Source organism: Sturnus vulgaris, chromosome 8 (genome assembly GCF_052056855.1).
Source record: "Sturnus vulgaris isolate bStuVul1 chromosome 8, bStuVul1.hap1, whole genome shotgun sequence".
Classification (NCBI taxonomy): Eukaryota; Metazoa; Chordata; class Aves; order Passeriformes; family Sturnidae; genus Sturnus; species Sturnus vulgaris.
The window spans coordinates 8,850,717-8,875,156 of record NC_142250.1 but is presented as its reverse complement, the minus strand read 5'-3'; the positions used below and the strand labels follow the sequence as shown (position 1 = coordinate 8,875,156).

Genomic DNA, 24,440 nt, shown 5'->3' with positions numbered 1-24,440 from the left:
TTGCCAAATGATGGTCTGTTTTGTTTTTTCTAGAGACTGTGAGGGCAGTATAAATGTGCAAGAAGAAACCATTGTTTCTGATGACAAAAAATTAACCAGAAAAGAGCCTGAGGTCTATAAATAAAACATTACACAATAGAAATTAGATAATGGGAGAGTATGGAGTGTAAAATACTAAAAGTGGAGGCACATGGTGAACCACAGGACATGTTTTATGCTCTGTCGTGGCTATACTGTCTTTGAGATCCAAGAGTGGCTGATATGCTTCAGACCTTTTAAAACTTTACCATTCTGTGGGGAAAATACTGCTTTTTCTAGTTCCTAGTAGACACCAGTTTTCTCAGTGAAGTACAATGAAATTGCTTTTCTAAAAAAGTTTTTTTTTTATGTGATGTGAACAGTTGGCATTATGGCACATCTGTTGAAACCACAGTGCCAGGCCCTTTAAATAGCAAAATTTAAATTTGCTGACGTTCGTTATTGGAAACACTTCCATGGAAAAGCCACTTCTCAAGTAGCTTAGATGTGTAGTCAGTTCCTGTTGTGTTTCCTTACAGGCCACATGTTTTTCCATTTTCACTGCTTTAAAGAGAACCTTGGCTGCAGAGCTGGCTAAAAGGACAACTTGCTCTAACAAACTTCTGTCCAGGATGAGCAGTATGGAGGTAGACACAAAAACATTTGGTGCAAATTAAAATGTCATCAGCTGAAATTTTTTTTTAAAGGAGGTATTAAATTAAGAAGCTTAATGTACAGTATTCCATCTACAGGCATAGACTTTTAAAACACAAGCCTTAAAGTTTTTCCAGGAGAAAGAATAGAAATCTTTCCTTCTATGTTCTTCCGAATTTCAGAAGGACGTTATTTCCTGTACCCAGCTAACAAACTGAAGGGAAATACTGTAACTTCTGAACTATGATATTGGTAGCTGTGTTACATGGTATTTTCTTAGGAATTGCTCTGTGGCTTTAAGGACCTCAGTAAACTTCCAAGAGGTGAGAATAAAAACTTCTCCAAGTCTATTTTTATGATGTTGGCTGTCCCTAGGCCAGTCTACCTCTTGTGTTTCATGCCCTCTTTCTGCAGTGGGAAAAGTGATGTAGCTGGTCCTTTTTAATAAGGAAATGGGCTTGAAATCATCTGATGAGTGTGCTGTTGAGGTAACACAGTCAGAAGAAAACAAAGGGCCCTTTTAAACCCCCAAATTGTCCAATTGTGAATCCCTTCCAGAGTCCTAGAAAACTGTATCCAAACATAATTTTAAATGTTAACTATTATAATGCATAAGCTGCAGGCAGAATGTGGAGGTTGAGTGTCTTCCCCAGAAGCAGTCCAGCCTCTTAGTATGCTCCTTCATAATGGTGTGTGTAGGGCAAGCTCACTAGGTAGCCCCTCTAATTTAACAGCTTTTCCTTTGTGCACTGCTAGAGATTGGGATTTCTGTCTGCATGTGTATCCATTACCTCAGTGTTTGCTTGGCCTGTCATAGACAACTACCATGTAACTTTCCAGCCTTCACAAAGTTTGCCTAAGCTTATCATCCTTTGATGTTGGATCTCTCTTATTCAATTCTTCTCACATTTCAAAGTCATTGTCCCACATCAAAGATCACTTTTTAACCTACATGTTATCGTGGGTTATACTTAATGCTTCTTTTAATTATAATCTACTTGTGAGGTTTTGGGGTGTGTCTTTGTTACTATAGTGAAGCTCAGAGCCTTCTGATATAGAAATTAGTGTTTCTTTATTATGTAACTTTAGAGTCAGTAATATTATATGGGCGAAAATACAGTTGCCTCTGAATACTGTGGAAAAGAACCTACGTACCTTTAGTCACATAAGATTTTGGTTCTCAGCATTGTTCATTTGGAAAAAGGGCATCAAAATCTAAACGTCTCTTGGATGCATCTATTTGTCAGAAATACCCACTAATAACTTCACAGTGTATATGCATGGATTCTCTGAGAAGTTAGGGGGGGCTTCAAAGTATCCTTAGACCTCTGCATTCATACGTGGCTGCTTCTCCCATCTGAAGTTATCCCCATGCTAATTTAGATTTCTCTCCCAACCATGTTTTTTGACAGGTTCGTGCTACAGTCATTGGTCCATCTTCTGTTGTGGTGAGTTTTAATTTGTCTCCCTATGCAGCCATGGCATCTCTTCCTGTCTGAGCTCCCACAGGGAATTGCCTGCCTCTGTAGGGTTTAGGTTTCTCCTCAGCATTTTTTTTATTACCTGAAAAAGGACAATATCTTGAAGACGTATAGGGGAAAAATTAAAAATGCAAAATATAAGGTAATGGAATTGTGATAAATATTTTATGGAAGGCATATGTATTTTCTCTGTGTATTTCATAAAGATGATTGAGCTCAATTATTTTCAAACCTTTAGAAGAACCCCGTGCTCCTATTACAGGATTCTGTATTTTGAGAGTGAATTTTTATGCTTGTTCTTTGTGTCAGCAGTCTCGACAAGGTTATTGAGTATTGTGCTTGAAGGGAATACATTTATTGTAATAAGGTTACTGCAGTGTATTGCTATCCTCTGAAAGCAATATTAGTACGAATTGATGGTTGTATAAGGGAGACTTCTCTCTAGCCTCATTAATTTAAACCTGGAGGAAGGTAATCAAAAGGAAATGCAGGAGCGAAATCTTAGTTTCATTTTACATGATTTCAAATAAAGATCTGCAAAATCGCTGCTTGATTGGTTAGAGTATTTGTGGATTGCTCTAACCTGGCGTGTGTTATAGTCAGTTAGGAATTCCCAAGCCATCCTTAACAACCACCACTCTATTTTAACTCATTTTATTCTTCTCACCATGTCCTTCTCACTGTTCTCTAGCTTACACACTGTACTGCAACACTGCAAAAGGTGCAAAAATTTACATAACAGAGTAGCAAGTGTATTTGTCCTTCTAGAGCATACTCTACTACAGCATAAGTACCTTGTAGTGTAGAAATTGCCATAGTAACTACTCATTTCTTATTGATTAGATGGATAAAAATTCTCATAATATACAAGCAGAGTAACTTGCTGGCATATGGCTTCAGGCTACCCCTGTGGCAAATATTACTAATGCATTCTTTCCTTTTTCTGCATGTAAGAGGGTTTTTTTAAAATGAATTAGTATTCCTTGGATTAGACCACAAAACAATTCTTTCTTTTCTGCCACAGTGGAGCTTAAATTTTAAGTTAGATTTGATATACAGCTCCTAAGGCAGAATGTTAACTTGCATAGGTTTGTTACTGGATTAGGACAACTAGGTTTCATCTCAATGTGAAATCTGGATGGAGAAAGGAGAAGAAAAAGCCATCTTACAGAGTGACAGAGGACTAACTGCTTCAGAGCTGACGTCTAAAGAGTAAAATAGTGTTTTAGTTTGGCAGTTGTGATAAATATTTTTGGAAAGTGCTTTTTGAACGTTCTAATGGTTGCCTGAGAAAATGAGCCCTGACTTTATGTTTCTCTAGTAATACTACAGACACAGTACTGCTCTTCAGCTGTGGCATTGTGAATGCTTACTGAAGGCAGGATGAGGCCTGCAGTCAGTTATAGTGTCTGACAGCTGTCTTGGTTCATGTGCTGAAGTAGCTGAGCATACTATTGTCTCTTGCAATCCCGAAAGATGCTCCAACAAGGCTTCTACCAAGTTTGTTGTGAAAGACAAGCTTTTTGTGAATTCTATCAGGGGAACGGAATTGTGAAGCACTAAGGCAAGATATCACATAAAAGTAAGCCCAACACATTCTTCAAATGTTTCAGTTTCAAATGCATCAGTTTATTCAGAGTATATAAAATGAAAGAACAGCAACACTCAACCAGTTTTTCACACTGTAAATCTCTTCTAATGTTCTTCTGGAGTCTTCTGTGAGACCTAGGTATTAGTTGTGATTATACTTGTTCTGTCTGATTATTTTAGGATAGTATTACTTAGATAATATTAGACTGAAGATTTTAGAGCAATTTTTAGTTCAGCTCTTCTAAGCTGCTATTACAGATGCTACTCATGCAGATCTATTCTACTTGGTTTGGAGGCCTTTCCCATCTCCTAGAATTAAAAATGCTGGGCTAGGGCATCACTTTTATATTGTACCACCTTTCAACTCCATTATTTTTACCTACAGCCTGACAGTCTCATTTCAAACTTTGTGTGACCTTACAGTTTAAAAGAGATAATAATCCACAGAAGTACAGGAAATGATACTACTCTTCCAATAAATTAGTCCTTCACAGAGACACTACTCAGGAAAAGATTCTTCTCCCTATAGTAGGCTAAAAACAAATGGAGGAAATGCTTTGGCAGCTGTAGATAGCTTTCATCTTTAACAGGAGGAAATAGGCTTGGTTCTTCTTAATCTTTGGCCTGAATTCTTGTGTTCTTTTGTAAAGACTTTCTCAGACAGCAGTGGGAGGTGCAGTGCTTAACATGTTTTGTCTGTGCGCTGAGATCTGGAAGGTGGGCCCAGAAAGCGGGCAGAAATGTGGATGAGCAAAGAGCAGTATGTAGAGGGTGAGGTTAAGGTTTAGGTTGATAAATGAAGGGTTTTTTATAGTTACATTATTTTCACTCTCAGGCCTTTTGCCCAATCTGAAGGGAAAAGATACAACCCAAAGGAGACCAAATTAAGAAAAATTTGCACAAAGGATTTCAGTGATACCTTCAAGACAGACTTGGGATCACTGGAATTCCTGTCCTAGCACCTTGCTGGAGATACTGGAATGGAGCTGGCTGTTGAGAACCCTTCCTGTGCTGGCTGTGAAGGGCCAGGAAATGTTTTCACAACACAGCTCATGTATGATTATCTCAGTCATTAATATCTGTTCCATTAGGGGTCTGTACTGCTGTATTTCTGTGCTGGTGCAGTGACCAATCTTGGGTAAACATCTGTGCTTCTTTTGTCACTGTGACACATTTTTGTTGCTTCACCACTACAGATTAGGAATGATCTGTTTTCTTTCCTCTTGTAAGGAAGGAGAGACTTCCTTCCTCATATAACAGTGTGAAAAAAGTGGAAAACTGAATCCAAAGACAGAGGGGCCAGGGACTCTCCAGCCTGCTGATTCCAAAGCTTGACTATTTTCTATTGATACAGCATTAGAGAAACAGCCTTGTGCAGTTTTAAACACTTTGTTCTGGTGTTACGTTCTAATGCTTATTTTTGAGGGGAAACAATGATTGGGTACATTTCATTCAAATGAAGAAATCTTAATGGGAAGAATATACTCCAGGGAACTTAATTTTTTTTCTTTTTAAATCAGTATATTATTCAGAGTAGGGAATGCTTACTACTTAAGTTTCAAGATACTTGTAAAGCTTAGGTATTTTCTGTGTTTTGGGGGCATTTGCAGAGTGTTTTTACTGGCAGTCTCAAAGGTTAATACAGAAATAAAAGCTGTATATTGGGCATTGCCAGGTGTGTGTGAGGGTATCTAAATGCATTGTATGTATTTGTGTGTGTATTTTAAAATGCCTCCTGTGTGCAGATATTAAACACATCCTCTTGGGGATTGCACTGTGATTTGCATACTTGGAGGCAAAGGCTCTGAATAAAGAATCTATCCAGGACAGAATGAAATTAGCTGCAGTTGCTGTGGGTTTTCAAAGGAATGGCAGCAGTCAGAATCTGGCCTAAGTAATTAACTTACGAAGCATGGAAAGGAAAAGCAGCATGTGGAAGATATAATTAATAGCAACATATAACAGTCAGCTCTCACATAATAAATTGGCAGCTATGCCTGAGGTAACTGCCTTTTATTTGCAAAATGCTGTTGGAATTTTTTAAAAGTAATTGCATATTTTCTTCCATTTCCACATGGTCACAGAGAACACAGTACAGTACAAATACCAACAGGAATGCAATAGAATCATCACTGTTGTTTGTTGTTTTTCCTGCTTAAGACTATGATCTTATTTGAGCCAATGTCCAAAAGAAAGGAGGAATACATTTTAGCTCAGAAAAAGACAAGTGGTGAAACATTTTAGTGAGGTTTAATAGAGGAAAATTTAGAAGGACAAGGCCTGAATAAACAACAGTAAACTGTCAGATATCTATTTGCAGAAAAGATTTAGTAATGTGTTCTCCTGACCTGAGTAAATAATGGTTAAGATAAATGTTCTGAAATTCTTCCATTTTGGAGGCCTGAATTTTCCCCATCTGAAGGTTTACTGCAACTTTTCCTGCAGAGCAAGCATGACATCTTCGGGTATACCACAGACGCTGGCAGATCTTCAAGTGGATCCATTCTACCCCTTGCCCAGTGCAGAGCTCTGGAAGGCTGTGGGATGGCACCAGGGCTCCCTGCAGCCAGCTTCTGCTTCAGGTGCCTCCAACAGCCTGCTGCAAAACACAAAGCTGCAGTCCTGCTCCAAACATTTGCAACAGGAAACTGAGAAGAGTTTGCAACTGGGGTTTGCTGCTCTGCCCAAAACATACAAGTTACTAGACTCCTTAATTGCCATTTCCAGGCTTCTCAGTGAAGTAGTGGGAGCTGCACGTCACTCGTGCTGCTACCTGATAAATGTGATTCCCCTCTGTACCCAAGTGGGAATTTATGTTACTACTTTGTTAGTCTGGATTTTCTTCTGGTTTTAAGCAATCTGATTGCCACCACTGCAATAGTGGGGAGGAAAAGGGAAGTCGAAATATACTCTATTGTAAACATGAAGAGGATCTGGCATATTTTGTCTGTGAGTGAATGAGGATGGGATCTTGTAGTAACCACCTAAAACTGGACTGAGTTCTTATCACCATAAACGTTATTAGAAGCTTTACTGCTGTTTAAAATTGAACAGCCTGAAGACCAGGAAATAGAGCTTGCTGTAAAATACTCCTGCTGTAACCAGTCTCTGTACTGCTGACCCCAGGGGATCTTGCATTTGCTGCAGACTGAGTCTAGTAGGCAGTTTGTTGCTGAACGAAGACTTTAAATAGCAAGTTTTAAAAAAGTACATCCTTGCAATTTTTGTGCTGATGAATTTAGAATGATGTTCTAGCAAGCTCAGTACACTCCAAATTAATTAGCAGTGATCCTTTTAACAGGATAATTACTATATCAGCAAGTGGTAAACTCAAAATGAATACAAGTAGTTCCAGCTTGCGTCCACAAGGACGAGCTATGTTGTGGTTCTACCAAGTGATTCTAAATTCATCCCAGTATGAAAGGTTTTAGACAGCACAGCTCATCATCAGAACTGTCACTTTTTTACCTCTAGACTTGAATTAAAATCCAAAATGAAGTTGCATTCCATTTTCCATATGTCTACCTCACAATATCATGGCATGTAGTGATTGGCTTTTAAAAAATGCTGCTGTTTTTTGCTGGAAAAAGGTTGAAAATAAGCAGAGAAGGAGGTGTTGCACATTCTTACTATTATATAAATGGTAGACTGGGCTATGAAGCATATGATACTTCCTTATGGCTGTGTGTTTTCTTCTTTCATAATGGAAGGGTCTTATCCTGCATAGAACAGTAAGAACTCACAAGTATAAACACATGTTCACATCTTTGGTGTTTGGACTTTTTAAATAGGTTAATCTTTTAAAGAATAAATGTGTCATTGCTAATCAGGCTGTGGATAAATAAGCATATGACTGTGGCAATGATGGTAGAAACACTTTCATTCTTACCTGAAACCAGACTCTGGTTTTCAGATAGCTGAGACTTTAGAAAATAAGGTTTAATTTGGTGTTTTTAATATGTGAAATTATCTTAATTAAGTCACTCTGTATGCTTTTCTGCTCTTTTTCAGAATGGATGCAGAAATCTGTAAAAGCACCTGCCATTTTCTGTGAGAAAATAATTTTTAGGCAGACTTTTAAAAATCACTTATCTTACTTTCAGCTTCTCTAAGCTAAGTCCCGCAAAGTCAATGATCTTACTCTGATCTCAAGTGTGCTCTTGGGAGAAATTGGGGCCTATGTTGTTCACTCCAAATGTGAAAGTAATAAAGTATTAATTATAAACCATTTCTTAAAAATGGATCTTGACACTCACGAGATCAGACAATTTCTCAGGTTATTTCATGGGACCTTGTAGTATTTCACAAGACATGAAGTGCATGCCTGAAACCTTTGGCTTAGATTGCTTTGAGCAGCAGTGCTATCTTATTTCTAGAAACATTCTGTGTCTAGGTCAGGCCACTTTTAAAAATCATACAAAATGAAGACATTCAAAAAACTGTCTCAACTGTAAGAACAGAACTGTGAAATCAAGAGGAAAAAAGTATTTATGAATATTTTGGCGAGGTTTTATCCATGTGTGTTCTGTGCGTCTATGTTCTAACTGGTAGAAACAGAAAGGCAAGCAACTCTGTAGAAAATTCCTGTACCAAATGCAGTTGTCTTCTAGTGATCCAAGGGACTGCTTTTTTTCTTTTTGTTAACGTTTAGGTTATTCAAACCAGGCAAGTCATAAGAGTCTTTTGTATGCAGTTTCATGGTGTTGCTTAGTTCTTAAGTGAATCCAGCCAAAGATGAGGTAACATCTGAAGAAAGTTTCCTTAAATTTCTGGAATGAACAATGTTCTTGTGTCACAGTAACAGCACTAACATGCCTGCACAGTTGTTGCTGCTGAAGTTCCTCCTGTACATGGCGAACATATTGTTCATCACACTGTAGTTACATAGCCCTACCATTCTAGTAGAGCTCAATGCTTTTGTGCTTCCTATAAAGGACAGGCTTGTCCTTCTACTTGAATACATGCAAGTACATAGGTCAGCACAGTGCCACCAATGGTAATAACCAATCTTGTTAGTGCTCCTAACCTTTCTTGATACTACAAACTATGGCTACAAAATCCCTGTGAATAATATAATATGGAACTAGTCAAAACCCACCAAAAAAGGGATTTTTAAAAAGTCCCATTTCTATTTGCTTGAGAAAGCTCCCCTACAATTTAGAAGAAATTAATGTTCTCTTGATGGAAAAGATGACTTAGGCACTTATGATCTATTTGATCATAGAATCCAGCAAAGCCCTTCTGAAGAAGCTGTGGGAAATGCGAGCTCTTCCAAGTCAATAACTGTTCAGTGATCTTCTGATGGAGCTTGGGATTCCTCTTTCGGAGGAAAAGCAACAAACTCTTTCATTTTGTTCTCTTGGTGACCAGTAGCATGAGCTTCATAAGGCTCACATGGGCAGCAACAGACTTCTCCTTTCCTGCTCTTCTGCAGAACAGTAGCACGGAAGTCTAACGTTATCACTGCCAGCCGATACAACTGTAGAGTCACAACTAGGATATTCTTAGCTGTAAAAAATACCAGCATCTGATTGAATATTCTGAAGTGGCCCATCAGAATTGAACGCACAATGAAGAAGGGGCCGTCCTGTATGAAAAGGCTGACCCCAATGTTCCAGAGCTCTGCGCTGTACCTGCACAGCAGCAGGCTGGGGATCCGCCTGGCCGATGTGCTTGGTTTGCAGCCAATATGCTGTACTGGAAGCAAAACAGTTTTGTTAAAACAACTTTGCGAACTGGAGCCAGGGTTGGCCTAAAGGACACTCACAATACAGGGTACTCTGGATTATAAATGCATTCACCTGCAAACTGTGCAACATATAGTATACCCAGTTTCTGGGCTGCTTTTCAGGAAAACACACTGAAGGTACCTGAGCCACTCACGTGGTCACTGGACTAAAAACCACTTCCCCTTTCTTATCCCTCAAACATACCAGGATTTATACACTTCTACAACAAGGAGCAGAAAGAGATCACCTAATGATTCTTCACAACTTCCCCAGACCTTTTATTTGGTAAATCAACATGCTGGACCAGTATCCATCCTTAAGAAAAACAACTGTGCTTAAAAGGAACAGCCAGTGCTGTAGTACTTCACTTTCTTCCATGCTAAGACATTGCTTTTTAAATATTCACCAGATAGCCATTGCCTTTTTCACGTGTCATAGTAAGAATAAGGCTTTTCAGTGTCAGGCAATATTGAGCATTATGTGGTTTCTGTCTCCCATGTAAGACTTCAAGCATGGTTACTTGTTCTTAGCCTTGTAGGTATGAATTTCACAGAACTCCTGGAACTTGCATGCATGGATTCCCCTTGGCTTTAAAGGTGGTAGTGGGTTCAAATGCTTTCTATGATGTAGTGCCCACAAAAGGAGCATCAGAAGGGTTTGTGGAGATAAATTTGACTGTGTCTCACGAAAATACATGAAGCTTAATTAACCTGTCTCTTGGACAGGGAGATTTCATTGGTTTAAAAAGCATCACTACTTATAATGCAGTAACAACCGCCAAACACTGCAACCTGCCAAAAGAATTCTATTGTTTGAGTCAATGCTGGGGTGGGGGGGAGAAAGAGATGATACTCAAATGGAAAATGAGATGTAAGATTTAGAAATTTGCCGAATCCATTAGGCAAAACTTCAGCAGCAGCTAATTTTTTAATATGCTTCTGTGCCATTGCTGTTTAATAATCCTAACTGCACTGCTGTAGTCTAACAGTAAGTGCCTAAAAATTTATTTTATTCCTGTTTGATGTGTGAATAAACATTCTGATGCTTGAACAAAAAGTACTATCTGTGCAATTGTACAGAAGTACCTACAATAAACTGTACCCATAGCAACTTCAGGAAAATGTGTCTTCAGTGATTTAATTTTTTAACTGGTGAATGTAATTAAATAAGTGGAAAAGCAACAGCTAGAGAAAAAAAATGAACAGATTGTTTAAGCACTATTTGAATTTATTTGTGTGGTGGTGATGTATATAGGATGTTTTTTATTTGGTTGGTTTATTTTTTTTTAACCTGAGTGCTGTGAATCTTTAATAGAATATATTTTAGCAGTGGCAGGAATTTTAGCTATGATAAAGCTGAAATGTGATTGCATCATATTTTTTAGGTGGTGAGCTGCTGAGTTGAAATGATGAAATATTTTCATAACTTTCCTGTTGGAAGCAAAGCCTAGCACTGTCCATGAAAAAAAGATTAATGAACAAAATAATATTTCACTAAAATAATTTTAGTCAGTGTGTCAGCCTAGAAATCTGTTTTGTATAAGATGCTACTGAGGATACTGCATTTTTGGACTGCTGTAGTTGTCGTAATCTTGTTGTCATTGGAGGCCAAAATGGCTGGAACAGACAATGCTCCAGACAGCTTTCATTCTTCTTTTTGGACAGGGAGAAGCTCTTTCTGCCTAGAGACAAACACAGCACTGAGCTGGCTGACTAGGTGGCCCTTTTAGATTAAGATAACGGTGTACACTCCCAACATCATACAGTCCTTTAGGTCTCCTATGAATAGGTAAGTTCTCCTTGTGCTTTTGGCTGTGCTGTTCTGTGGTTCACAATTGCCTGCCTCTCTGTACCCAAATCTGAGCCATAATAGACCAGATCTAACTTGAGAGCTCATATAGTGAAGTTTAAGGCATAACAGGCAACTGGAGCAATACAATACTGCAACACTTTTTTCCTTTTCCTGAATGTAGAGAGCTCTATCAGCGAGATCAGAGGTTAGCCAGAAACAAGTGTTTCCTCAAAAGAAACCACAATGAGCTTTCTTCAAAAGCTGTTGTCATATGAATTCCTCTCCACCAGGAGTGCTTGGTACAGCCTTTAGTGTGTGCACAGCCACAAGATGTACCAGGAAAAACTTAAGAGCATTTTTTCTCCTTTCTTGTCTATGTGCAAGTACTAACCTGCAAGATCAAGTGGAAATTGTAACATACTCCAGGTCCATACAGCAAGAATTGCATTTATGAGAGCGTAATTCTTCCTATGGGAAGGGAAAAAGTGATAACAATGAAGATTTAGTTTCCTTATGTGATCACAAAAATGCTTCCTGTAGTGTTTGGAATGTCATTTGAAGGGTCATTGAGTGAAGCAGTGATTGATTGATTGATTGATTGATTTATATGTACTTTTACGATGCAACACTAAGGAAAACAGAAGCACCTTTTTGTATGGAATTTTTGCCGTTAAGGCTTACATGTTCCAGCTGTGTACTTGCACTAAATATCTGAAGCTATTGTTATAATAATAAGCATATGAGAATAGATTCTGTGGCTCAGAGGGGGGTTATCTTTACCCTTGTAGTGATTACACATTCTTTGCAACCTGAAGCTTCTATGCCGAGTGTGAAGGACTCTTTTCCTGCTCTAAAAGCCTTGCTATGATAATTACAAAAATATAAAATAGTATTTGTTAGAGAAGATGAACCTCTTCTGTGACTCTTTCTTTATGATGGATGTTCACAGCTCACCTCTCAGCAGTGTGAGGGGGAGATGAGCTTACTTTCTCTGGTAGAGATCAGAGTGTTGAAAATTCATACCAGACTGTGCCAATCCCTTTCTTCTTATCTTTGAACACTTTTGTCACTCTACCATGAAGTACACAAGATAACCAAAGGAGCAACTTGGATAATGAATCTCTTAAGCCAGCTCTAGTTGCTTCCTTGCCCATCTAAAACAATTCATTATCCTGAAGGGGGGCTCACTGTGTATCCAGTGTTTCAGCTCCTGTAGCCATAAGAACTGATGTTGCCTGGCAGTTAGGCTGCTCATTTGGCTCTCTGAACCCTTTCATTGTGATGACGTGACATGCATCTCTGCTGGCAACACAAGTAATCCATAACAAAGCTCACAGGACTTAGGCCTTTCACAGAGGGAAAGGCAAGAGCAGGCACACAGAGCCCTTGAATGTTGCCTTCTGTTTTCTATGAGAAGCACAGTTTTACCAGTCTGAGCACTGCATATTACAGAAATATCTTGCACAGTGCAAGTTATTTACATCAGCAAAATATCCTTACCGAACATCCTCAATGTCCAAGGTTTCACTAGCAAATTCAAGTATATCTGCTGCTGTTCCCACGAACATGAGAAGCAGCTGAGACAATTGATCCCGAGTGATTTCAACTCCAATGGGGAGAAGCCATCTCCCAACTACTAGTAGCAGTAGAAAAGTCTGGTGGAGGGCCAGTGTCCATACAGTCTCGCAGATTGTGGAAAGCTGATTGACAAAGACTTTAGCCTGTTTAAAAGACAGCAATAATACACTGTAACTTCAGGAGACTGATGTTATAGGTACCTTCAGAGACTGTGTTTGTCTTTGAGCCTGCTTTTGTTCCCTTTCACATTGTATGAAAACAAATAATTTCCATCTGGCAGGCCTGGTTTAAAAAGGTACTTTAATACAGACTTTGGATAATGAATATAAAATCTTTCTCTGTGCACTACTCCTCCTGTTCTTATTTTTCAATTGAGCATTATCCTTTGCAGATCACTACCCAGGCACTTTCTAAATTCAGTTACTGAGATTCAGAAGAGAATGATAGGAGCATCTCTTCTTTACACAGAGACTGGTCTTAGCAACAATAGTTAGTATGCTGAATGTTGTATTTTCATAATGTGATTTTCTAAACTACAGATATATATAATATACATATCTTGGGTTGTTTGCCTTCTTGGGTTTTTTAGGGGAGGAGGGGTTTTGGTGGTTTTTTTTTTTTGTTTTACTCACTCTGCAAGGTGCTTATCTCTAATTGTCATAATATCTCTACAGAAACAGGAAAAGGTGCCCTACCGTTTGAATGATGTGGTGATCTGTTCCCTCACTTCCATGACTGCTCTCTCTCGATTGATTGAAGTCTTGATTGCTGACATTCACCTGAACTGCCCCTGGCTCATTGGCACAGTACTGTTGTGAACAAAAACATGACACATGTGTAAACATCCCACCCAGGGAGCAGATGTGCTCTATGGCTGAGACTGTCCTGTTTTGCTGAACTGCAGAGGGTTCATTTGTAAAAGACAGCTGATGTTTACAAACACCCTCACTCTTAATGTAATTCCCCTTTTTTTCAGAAGGGAGGAATTCCTATCATGAGGACAAGAGTGATATGTAGTAGGTTCCTGAGAAAGTACAGGACTGTACTGCAGAAGTGGATGCAAATTCAAAGGCCGATGGAGTGGGTGACATCTCTGTGCTCTTAAGTCTCCCCCCTGTGAATGTGATCTGCTTGCAGCTCTCCTGAACTTCCTGCTGGGTTCCCTACATGGTTTCTCTTTGGTTAAAACAGGCAAATAAGGTAAAAACTGGTGATGGCCAGGCCCTGTATTCAAACTTGTTCTCAAAATATCTGCTTCTCTTTTCTACTATCCAGGAAAAGCTCTCTGAAAATGTCACTGTTTCATTTTTCTGTATAACTTCCCTCAAAGCAGAAAATAAGTTGAGGTAGGATATTTGGCCTGTATTCTCCATCTCTCCTGTCCCTGCTGTGCCTTATTTTGTAAGGAAATTCATAGGATGAGAGGTGAAATAAAGGAGTGTTTAAGAGAACTAGACCTGTATTGTTGCCTATCTCCTTGAAATGGAATAAATTTTACTTTCTAAAAGAACACGGTCATCTGGGAAATTGAGCATTGGCTAAAACGTACTGTTACTGTACTGTACTGTACTGTTACTGTTACTGTTACCGCAGTAAACCAGTGGTGATGCTATGTTCTGTATGCACTGTCCTGCCTTTCTACCTTCACACCCAAGACTGGCCCAGGAGCAACTAGGGGGCATAGCTCCAAAATCTGTCTTCATAACAATCCATAACATCTATCTCCATTGTAATAAAAAGAGAATAATTAGAAAATCAAACTATGCTATTACTAAGGACTTTTATTGTATCTTATTTTTGCCAGAGAATTGCAGGTGATTTGCATTTCTCCATTGGGCCCCCCGTCACATTCACAGGGACTGATTTTCTGCAACAATTGGAATGTGTTCGAGAGCATACTGAGTAGTTGTGTTCAGCATCAAGCCTGCCAATATAAGAACAATATTTTTCAGCAAATTTCAGATTCTGCTTTGATACTTTGCTTGGTTTCTGATATGTTGTTCAGAATCTGGGTAAATGCTGCCTCTTGTCTGACCTTATGGTGGATAAATTTCCTGACTTGAAAAATCTGGAAAAAATGTCAGTGCTTGTTGCTTTTAGAGTTGGCGGTAAAGAGTCTTAAGATGAATGCTTGTCTTATTTGAACAGTGGGTGTGAGAGTCTTGAAAAATTGACACACAGATGTGGAGAAGATATTTCCATTTAGTCTAAAGTTTACAGTTCTGTCACGGAAACAGTGAGATGGAGAGGCTGGTACTCTGCCTGGCTACAGCTGTGTAGGGCTAATCTCCCTGGGTTTGCCCTTAAACTAAAGGAGAGAGAGGGAACGGCTTGTTCAGAGGATGTGTTGGAAATGAAATTTCATTGGTGCTCTGGTGAGGCATCTGTATCTGCTACCTACAGAAAACCCCTAAAGTCTATGGAGACCCACTCCCAAGGTCAAAGTCAGGCTGAGTTCCTTCCATTGGCTGTGTGAGACAGCTGAGGAGACCACAATCTAAAAATATGGCATAACTGTCCTAATCACCCCAGAATACTAAGATGTGAACATCCACAAGTAGCCTGGGTAGGGCAAAGGGATGACTGACCTGTACAGGAGGAGGAAGGCCGACTGACAGCCTTTGGTCTGTCATTAAGTCTGCATTTAAGCTCACCCCTCTGGCCCCTTGCCTGGTCTGGCACAATAAGAGGAAAGCAACCATGAACCTGTTCAGAACTTCACATCCAAGTCTGAGGAGCTGCAGGACTCAGCAGCTTGACTGCTAGAAGTAGGTGGAAGAAACCATGCCATGGCTTGCAGAGGGAGCTCTTTTTCTCTTGTTCTAGCAGCACAAAGATGCAGGAAATACCTCTAAGAAAATTAATTCACGTTATTGGTGTATTTAGTAAATGTTTTTCCTTATATGTAATTTTTGTGATACTTTCAGCAGATAAGTGGGTTACTGTTTTCAGAGCAAGGCTCTGTGATTTTGGACTGAATGGCAAGCTCAGGGCCAGTCTATAGCTCTTCTCAATTGCTTCCAGGCAGGAAATGGAAATCTGTATCTGCAAAGCCAGTCATTTAAGTAGGCTCCTATTTTATTTGTTTAAGTAGGCGTCTGGGTTTTTTATTTAAGTTTGCTCATATCTTGTTTGGGTTTGTTCTTCTCTGAATATTTATTAAATGGGATTGTGAAGTGATTCACTTGAAAATTTGGAGAAGAGCCTTTATTTACATCATATATATGCATGTAAATAGGACTGTTGGTACCAGGCTTATTTACTTACTGACTTATGGATGTGCAGTGACTAAATGGGAATGTGACAAGAAGAAAGTGAATACTGTTTTACTGTTTCACAGGCACTTGATAAACATGGTTTGCCTTTTTACTACTAGACCCCAGCTAGTCCTAGGTATTGACTGTGTACCAAGCTAAATAAAAATTGTTTGGTTTTCAGGTTTTCTTCTGTGCAAAGATAAAACAGGAAGAAGCTGTACACATTTTGTATCAATTCTGACTTGGATTACTTTCTTTTATTTCTTCTGAGATGAAGCCTACATACCCCTGATTCATAAGCCATCTAATCAAAATGGATATGCTGTTGCATGACATGGTGATGTCCAGTGCGTGACCTGCAGAGAAGCTTGCTGCCAGTGCACAAGGAACACCTGAAACACCAAACTAATTCTGCCAATTTCTGTTTGCACCTTATTCACAATCTATTATTTTCAAATAAAACTGAGGTTAGCTAAAACTTTTCATAATGGGGCCAGCATTGAGGTGTAAAATTGACACTTGAATATTACGGTGGAGTACCCTCAACCTATTAATGTGCATGGAAGCTTTCAGGCTGAGGACATTTTGGAAGAGTCCAGCCCTTCCCTGGAGCAGGCCCTCTGCCAAGCAACAGGTACCTGGCTTGCTGTCTGTGCTTTGCTGCAAACAGTGTGGCTATGGAAACATATGTCACTATGGAAACATATGTGATGTCAGAAATTCAAAGCACTCCTCACTGCTTCATTTTGCTCATACAGGAAAGCTGAAATGTAAAACATGAAGAAAAGATTACCTAAGTTGTTTCCTAAATTGAGGAATATAATGGGTATGGCAAGGAAGGAATGGTGAAAGATGTAAGATCCCTTTGAGGAATTTATTTTGGTATAATTTTAGCGAATTTAGAGAATCCCACCTCAGAATGAGGCTGAGGGAATGGACAGTGATATTCACTATATCCCCAAAATGTTCAAGTTGGTTAAAAGTTCAAGGTGGTTAAAAATAATTACAAGGTTTACCAAGTATCTGTCTTATTCCTGACTGGAAGCCTGCATTGACTATGGCCCTAGTAGCTGGGTAAGCCCAGCAAAAGGTGGTCAGTTACTGCTTTCTGTGGCAGTGGCACGCCAGGCATTTGAAAAGGTAACAGAGTCCTGAGATCCTGTACATCATTACAAAAGAATGTTTGGTTTTTTAAATGGATTAAATAGTTTCAATTTGCTTGACAGAAGACAGCAATTTTTTCTCTCTGTACAGTTCAATTGGCTTTATCATCTCTCCCAAACATATATTTCATCCCTAAATATGTTACCACGAAACAGTAGTTTCCATGCAGTCAGTATTTCACCCTTGATATATGAATGGTATTATAAGTCCAGTTCTGCAGTACACAGAGAGGCAGAATTGCTTCTGTCTTCAGGAAGAGAGACTGCCTATTAGCACCTGCTTTAAATAACAGCATTGACAAGCAGCTGACACTTCCTGGTAAAGATTCAACATGACATCAAAGTTCTACTGTCTTAAAGACCACACACTGTTTTCATAGTGTATATATTAAAAGTATGGATCTAGTCATTGCATAATTACCCATTCTGTTTGCATTTAAATAATGAAATCCCAGGAATACTTCAGTATTAAGGGTAGTACTAGGCTGGGTGCTGTGTTTGAGATTAAATGTTAGGAAAGCTGCTCCCCTTCTGGAGGCATTGTTTTTGAACCTGTTAGACTCTGTGTTTCCAGAACTCTCAATCCTGTCTCTCCAGGTATAAACTAAGCTGTTAACTTGATATACTCCCTCTTTAATTCACAATAGCAGTATATCAATAAGAACAAAGTATGCCATGTTCTAACATCATTTTGGGAAATAAACTGCTGCCTTTGACTACAGAATTAGCCTGTTTCTTGGACCAGATTTAACTATGACAAATGTTCTCAATATCCACATTACCTGTCTGTGACTGTTTAAGGGGATTTGGGAAAACAAGATGACAATAAATTCCTGCTGCTGTATTTAAAAAAAGCCTCAGGCATTTTCAGTGTAAACACAATTTTGAATATTTGATTATGATTCTGTGGGCTCTAGCAATGCTTCAAAGGAGAAAATGAGGCACTAGGTATTTTTAGTCTAATTTATGTATTTTCTTCTGTTACTTTTTGTTCTTGTTCCAATCAGAACCTTTACTACTCTGTATGTAAGGCACTGCATATGTGCAAATGCTGGGACAGACAAAATTTCCTTTTCACTGCATGGAAGTGCTATAGGGACTTGAAAGTAGCCTACATGAACTTGACTCAGTGAGACCTGTCGGGCAAAGGGGCTCTCTTCTGGCCCAACTGACGCCAGAACACTTGCCCTTAAAAATCTTACCATGTGCTTTAGTCCTGAAATGGAATCCAGGCCCTGCCCCACCCCCAACCCCCGATTACTATGCAGCACAAAGAAAGGAAGGATATAAACCTTGTCAGACATATTTCCAGCTGTTGTAACAATCTGTATGTTCCACGTTGCATGAGGTAACCTGAGTTTAAGACCCCTTTCACTGATACCTGTGTCAATTTTGACTTGCTTGAAGTTGTGGCATTTGCTTTTACATGCTGTGAAACTCACTTTATTTTACAAAGGCCTCTAAAGCAATGAAGATCTTTTACTCTACTGAGCAATATTTATGCTGGTAACCTGGGGAAGAAAGGCTGTGTTTTTCAAACTTCTAGTCCTCAGTTCCTCAGATAAATACAAATAAATGGTCTCATTTTTAAATAGGAAAGAGGCTCATTATCTGATAATTAGGAAGTGCACAGTAGCCATAATATAAGTGTAGCTGGATTGGGACACCCACCAATATGAAAGAGAGAATTGGAACAAGACTTAGCAGACTTCTGTCTGAAGTCAACCTGTCAAATAATGCATCAATTTCAAACTAATCCATCTTGTCCCATAATAAATACCTGAGTCCCATGATGAATTTCTAGTAGCCATAGTGATGGTACTATGCAAATCAGATATAAAAATATTGCTGGTGAAAACCTGTGAAGGAAAAGAAAAGATATCTTGGTATTATGACACATCATAAATACTTTCCAACACAGATAATGTTAGGATATGCAATCTCTTGTGCCTCTACCATATGGGATATTAAGAAACAGGGTAACTGCAAATAAGAATTGCTGTTCTTGTTGGATTGCTCATGCTGTGTGAATATTATAAAGAATAGGTTTATCTGTGCATTCACCTAAGGTCATTTATGCAAATTTATTTAAAATCTCTTTTTAAAGAACAGACAAAAGGCACTTTGCCTTTGTATTTCTATCTGTTCTATCAAACTTCTGTTTGTATTTCTATCACAGCATTTTCTGTATTTAAAAATGCTATTTTTATGCTCTTTCTGATTTCTGAAGAGTGAATTAATACATTGAGTCACTTCACTGAGTGATGCTGAGATAAAGGTGGTTGCTCACAATCCTGTGCATTGATACAAGAAAGGTAGAAATAGCATCAGATTGCCTAAAACAAGCATTACTTCAGTAGGAGATCTTTTAGTTGCAGGCTGTGCACTTAAAATGGGTCTATGAAAATGGGTCTTGGCCTTGTTTCCTCACTTGTGCTGGCAATGGTAGAATTTTCTAGTTCTTTTCTCCCTGCCAGTCTTCTATATAACTGTAATGGGTTGATGCTGGCCAAACGCCCCATGAAAATAATTTATTCGAATAAAACCAGCACAATAACTGATGTTAATGAAGATTTATTATCTTCAGATTCTTTAGCTGAGTTTATTCAGAAGTAATGGAGAGGTTTCATGACTCCTACAAGTAGTGATTCTTATAAGAGATGCTGATGTTTTCTTATTAAACACATGACATTTGATTGGGTTGGGTTTTTTGGCAATTCTGTACTTTTGGAGTAGGAATGAGGTGCAATGCCACAAATGTTCAATCTAGCTCTGCATTCTACATTATGGAGTGGGCATTGCTGCAATGCCCTGGGACTGGGCAATGGGATCCAACTTGGGCCATTTGCTTCGTTCTTTCTATCCTGCCACATATTCTGCAATGAATTTAAGCTGCTTATAAGTATGTAACTACAGTAACATTTTGGTCAAATGTTGTTGCATTTATTGTTTGTCCCCACGTTGAATGTACCTTTATTTTGGTAATCATTACTTTTCTAGTAAAGATTAGGTATTGAGGAAAACAAAATATTCTGCTGCTTGGGGACATTACTGGGTTGCTGAAGTGCTCTGAAATGTTTCAAATAATCCCCTCTAAGATAGTTTGGGTTTTAATTGTGGGGTTTTTTGTTTTTCAGGGTTGAGGGGGTGTTGTTTGTTTTAGCAGTGTGGTGTTCTGTTTTGTTTTGTTTTGTTTTTGTTGTTGTTATTTTTTTCCCCTTAAAAAAAAAGATTAGTGATTCTGTTGGTTTTTAGCCTGGTTATTTTGGGAGAGAACACACCTCTCATTTGAATGGAAGAACTAACATTTGACAGTATTTCCTGTAGGACTTGAGCACACAAAAAATCCATCCAGCTGGCAGGTTAGCAATACTGAGCTAATGATACCACATCAGGCCAAGAGATTTCAGGGGCTTTAACCCTGCCTTTCTTTCAGAAGGAGCAATCTGGAAGGAAGTATTACATGGCCAGGCTCACAAGAAGACTTTTTTTCCACGTGTGCCATTAAATGTTTTATGCTGGTATAATAAGTAACAGTCCTCTGCCAATAATGAATAGATAATATGAGGGTGTTGGAGGCAGGAGTTCTGCTGCATATTCTGCCCCTTGCTTGGATTGGTGATTGTCTGAGGAGATGTTTCTACAAATGCTAATGCCTATTCTGAAAGTGACTGTTTTCCACTGGAGCAGAAAATTGTCCTGATGCAAATAGACGCTGGTCATTTGTCTACAGTTCTCACCTATAAAAGTACTTTTATTTTGCTGATTAAAGTGCTGGACCACATCCATTTTCAAAATTTTCTTCTAGATAAATTTAGCCCAGTCTTCTGTGTATTCATCTGACATGGATCTGCTTCTGGTTTCTATTTTCGTTTGGGTTTTTCAAAAGCTCCAATTGCAAGTGCTCCTTCATGAAGATTTTGCTGCTGCCTCCTCTCCCAAAAGAACTGTGTCTGTTCAATCTGCCTGTCTCATTTGGGGCTCTGCCACTGTTCAATTTTCCAATGTCCCAGACTTTATCACTGCTTTTTTTACATTCAAATTTAGAGCATGGAACTCTTATGTGAATTGCCACACAACACTTCATTATAATGACTTTCACAGGTTGCAATGAGCAGGATTTTAAGAACATGGAAATGCTCCAAGGCTCTTTAGTCCTGGATTTGTCTCAAGGCCTGCCTGCGGTTTGAGTTTTTAACAATAAAAGGTCCTAGTGAAGTCTTGACAATACATGACCACCTCCTTTTCAGAGAGCGTTTTGGCTGCCTGAGTGCTGATGAGCTGTAGATGACAGCAGTAATTCTTTAGATACGTATAAAACCCCATGTGCTTGGGCAAGCTCTGCTATGACTAACTTTTTTGTTCGTTTCTTGGGCAGCCTTTCACGCATGAAAGTTCCCCTCTGGAATAGCCTGACAAATCCAAATATTTAAGCCACTCTTGATGTATCAAAAGAGTGGTTTTAATTCATCTTTTGTTTTTTTTAATCAAGTTTAGGTTCATGCAGTACCGTGGTGTTAGCGCTGTTGCATGGAGGAGAGAAGGGGAATACAGTCCTCGGGGAGGAGGTGCAGTCTAGGGCACGGCAGGACGGGGTGTAAGATGTAGGGCATTTGCAGGGTCCCTCCTCACCCCTCCGCCCCTGCTGCACTCAGCCCCAACCCGCTGTGGCTCAGAAGTGCCCCAGTGGCCCCAGCCCGCTGCAGCCGCAGCCCCACAAGCATCCACCTCTTGACTGAATCAAGAGACACACACAGCCACGCAAAGTGGCTCCCGGGTAGTCCGCTGTACAACTGTCCCTCCTAGGGGGCTAAAAAGCCCTCTGGGTGGCAGTGGACTAGCCAAAATCTACCAGCTTTCCGTCCCTGCCTCCCAGGAGCAGCCGTAGAGCAAACGCGATCCCTGAACGCCTGGCAGCTCCGGGGCCAGGGCAGCCCCTGCTCTCGAGGGGCAGCTTCGTATCTGCAGCAACGTACATGCAAAGAAGCAAGAGGGACTCCGGCGAAATATGCTCACCATTTGTAGCCTTTGCCTTGCTTAAACTTGAGGGTGAGCCCTGTCTCCAGACACAGAAGAAGATTGAGCAGTGCCAGCAGCCAGTACTTGGGTTCCTTCTTCACGGCAGTCACTCTCCAAACCCCGATGAGTGAGTGCAACACGAAGAGCAGGCGAGTGACCAGGGCATTGAGCAGCACCATCAGCTCCATGCTGCAGCACCCCCCTCTCTTCGCCCCGCACGGCGGGGACCCGTTGCTTTTAGAAGCCCTGGCAAGTTACCTTGGGAGTCACCGGGAACCGTGCGCCTCGCCGGCACACAGATCTCTTCTCCTCTTCCATCTCCACAAAGGGGCTCATTATAACAAAAAAGAAACAGCATCGCCCCTCCCCCAGACTTCCTGAAAACTTTTTGAAGGAAAAAAAACCCAAAAAAATCCACAGGCTTCTATGCTGCAGTGGTTTGCAGGCTCGGAACAGCCCTGGCCGGCCCAAGGCAGGGGTGGGGAGCCTCGTTTCTGTCCCCTCTATCATCGGCTCAAGGACCAAGCGCGGCGAGATTTTCCCTCTCGCCCAGTTACCATCCTTCTGCGGCCCCACTTGCTGCTCTCGCCTCGTGCATTTCCAGCAGGCACAATGTAAAGCACGTTATTAATTTGAATCATTTTTGCTGAAAGCTCCACTGCATTTCTGAGAGTGCAAACCAAATCCCTTTTTCTGCTTCCCCTGAAAGATAATTCATATTTGGGAGCTTTAAAATCGTTTTACATTTTAAAAATCGTTTAACATTGCAATATAGAAAGCAGAACCTATATGCTTAGTTCAATACTGGAATCCTTTGTGCAGCAGAAGTCAAACTGAAATCTAGTCAAACTACTCTAATGTATGATCTACACCCTGCTTCAGGACTAAGAAGCAGGCTAGCTGCAGAACTCTAGAAACAGGGATGAAATCCGGGCTAACACTAATTTTACTGAATTGCTCAATAGAGGCATATACAAAAAAATCCACTGAAGTTTGACTGTTAGGTCAGTTTCCTCTAGACAGATTTTTTGTATCCTGTGGGAAGAGTGTATGAAGTACAGAATTTGTTTTAAAATTTCCTTAATGTTTCTCATAGAGATTATATATTTTCTTTGAATTTACAGTTGGATAACCAAAGAGAAATTTTTTCTTCGTCACAATTGGCACTGTGTTGCTCCAGTTTTGTTAATTTACTGCCAAAGCACTTAAATTGAGATAGACCATTATAAAATGCAAATGGAGAATCAAGTCCATGTAAAGTATGGTGGTGTTTCAGAGGTCCTAACTTCCTAGATTTAATTTTTTTAAATCCTGTTCTATTTAAACACTAGATGATATTCTTCTGAAAGTTGTGACCTTTCTAAGGTATTTTTCCTGAATTGCTAAGATCCAAGTTTTCCTTACTGCAAAGCCAAGCTTCTTCCTTTATGAAGTGCTGGTTCTGGCCAGCTGATGTCCTTGGGGGTGGGGGGATAAGGGGGAGGAAGACTACTTTACTTTAACCCTGCTCAGAAAAAAAAGGAAAACAAAAGTTCATTCCACAGTAGAGATGACTCACTTGGGAAATGCTTGAGTAAATAAATGAACTGTATAGCATGCCTTTTTGAAGGAATGAAATCAAGCTACTCACACTCAGAGGAAAATTAATTCAAGTCAAGGGCCTGCTATTGATAATCCCTGTCAATAGCCACCCTGCCATATTGTGCCTAGGGTGCTGCTGGTTCACAGTCCTTCTGCTGATGTTAAGGTCAAATGTAGCTGAAGAGGAAAGTGGTAACAGACAGATTGAAGAGATTGTTTAAACAAGATATTCCTCTGCAGGAATGCTTAATGTCAAAGAAATGACTTGGGGGAATTGATATGTACCATTGTTCATGGAGATCCTAAAAGGGCAGACAGATGTTGCAAAACTTGGAAAGCTGTTGATCAATGCAACGTTCTCATGACACAGTGCTCAGGAAGAATGTGGAGAGCTTTGCTAAGAGCTAAGTAATTCTGCACGTTGAAGACTCCATGGGAGCTGAACTGCTTAAGGAGGTAGTTTCATCAGTGAGCAATCCAAACTTCACATCAGTGAAAATCCCAAACTTAAGTAGGAAGATGATACAATATTGGCTCAGCCTACTCAGTGGGGGACCATGATGGCAGCACAACAGCCTG

The 24,440-nt window shown here is 39.8% G+C and overlaps 1 protein-coding gene across 1 annotated transcript; it reads right to left on the bottom strand.

The window, feature by feature from the left end:
• Positions 1 to 3,760: 3,760 nt before the first annotated feature.
• On the bottom strand, positions 3,761 to 23,124 carry TMEM26 (transmembrane protein 26). Its single transcript, XM_014882307.2, has 6 exons — positions 22,278 to 23,124; positions 19,042 to 19,120; positions 13,537 to 13,650; positions 12,764 to 12,984; positions 11,655 to 11,731; positions 3,761 to 9,440 (listed from the first exon to the last, which is right to left on the bottom strand). The coding sequence occupies exons 1-6, from the start codon at positions 22,466 to 22,468 to the stop codon at positions 9,031 to 9,033; spliced, it is 1,092 nt and encodes a 363-aa protein (XP_014737793.1). The 5' UTR covers positions 22,469 to 23,124; the 3' UTR covers positions 3,761 to 9,030.
• Between the last annotated feature and the right edge of the window lie 1,316 nt (positions 23,125 to 24,440).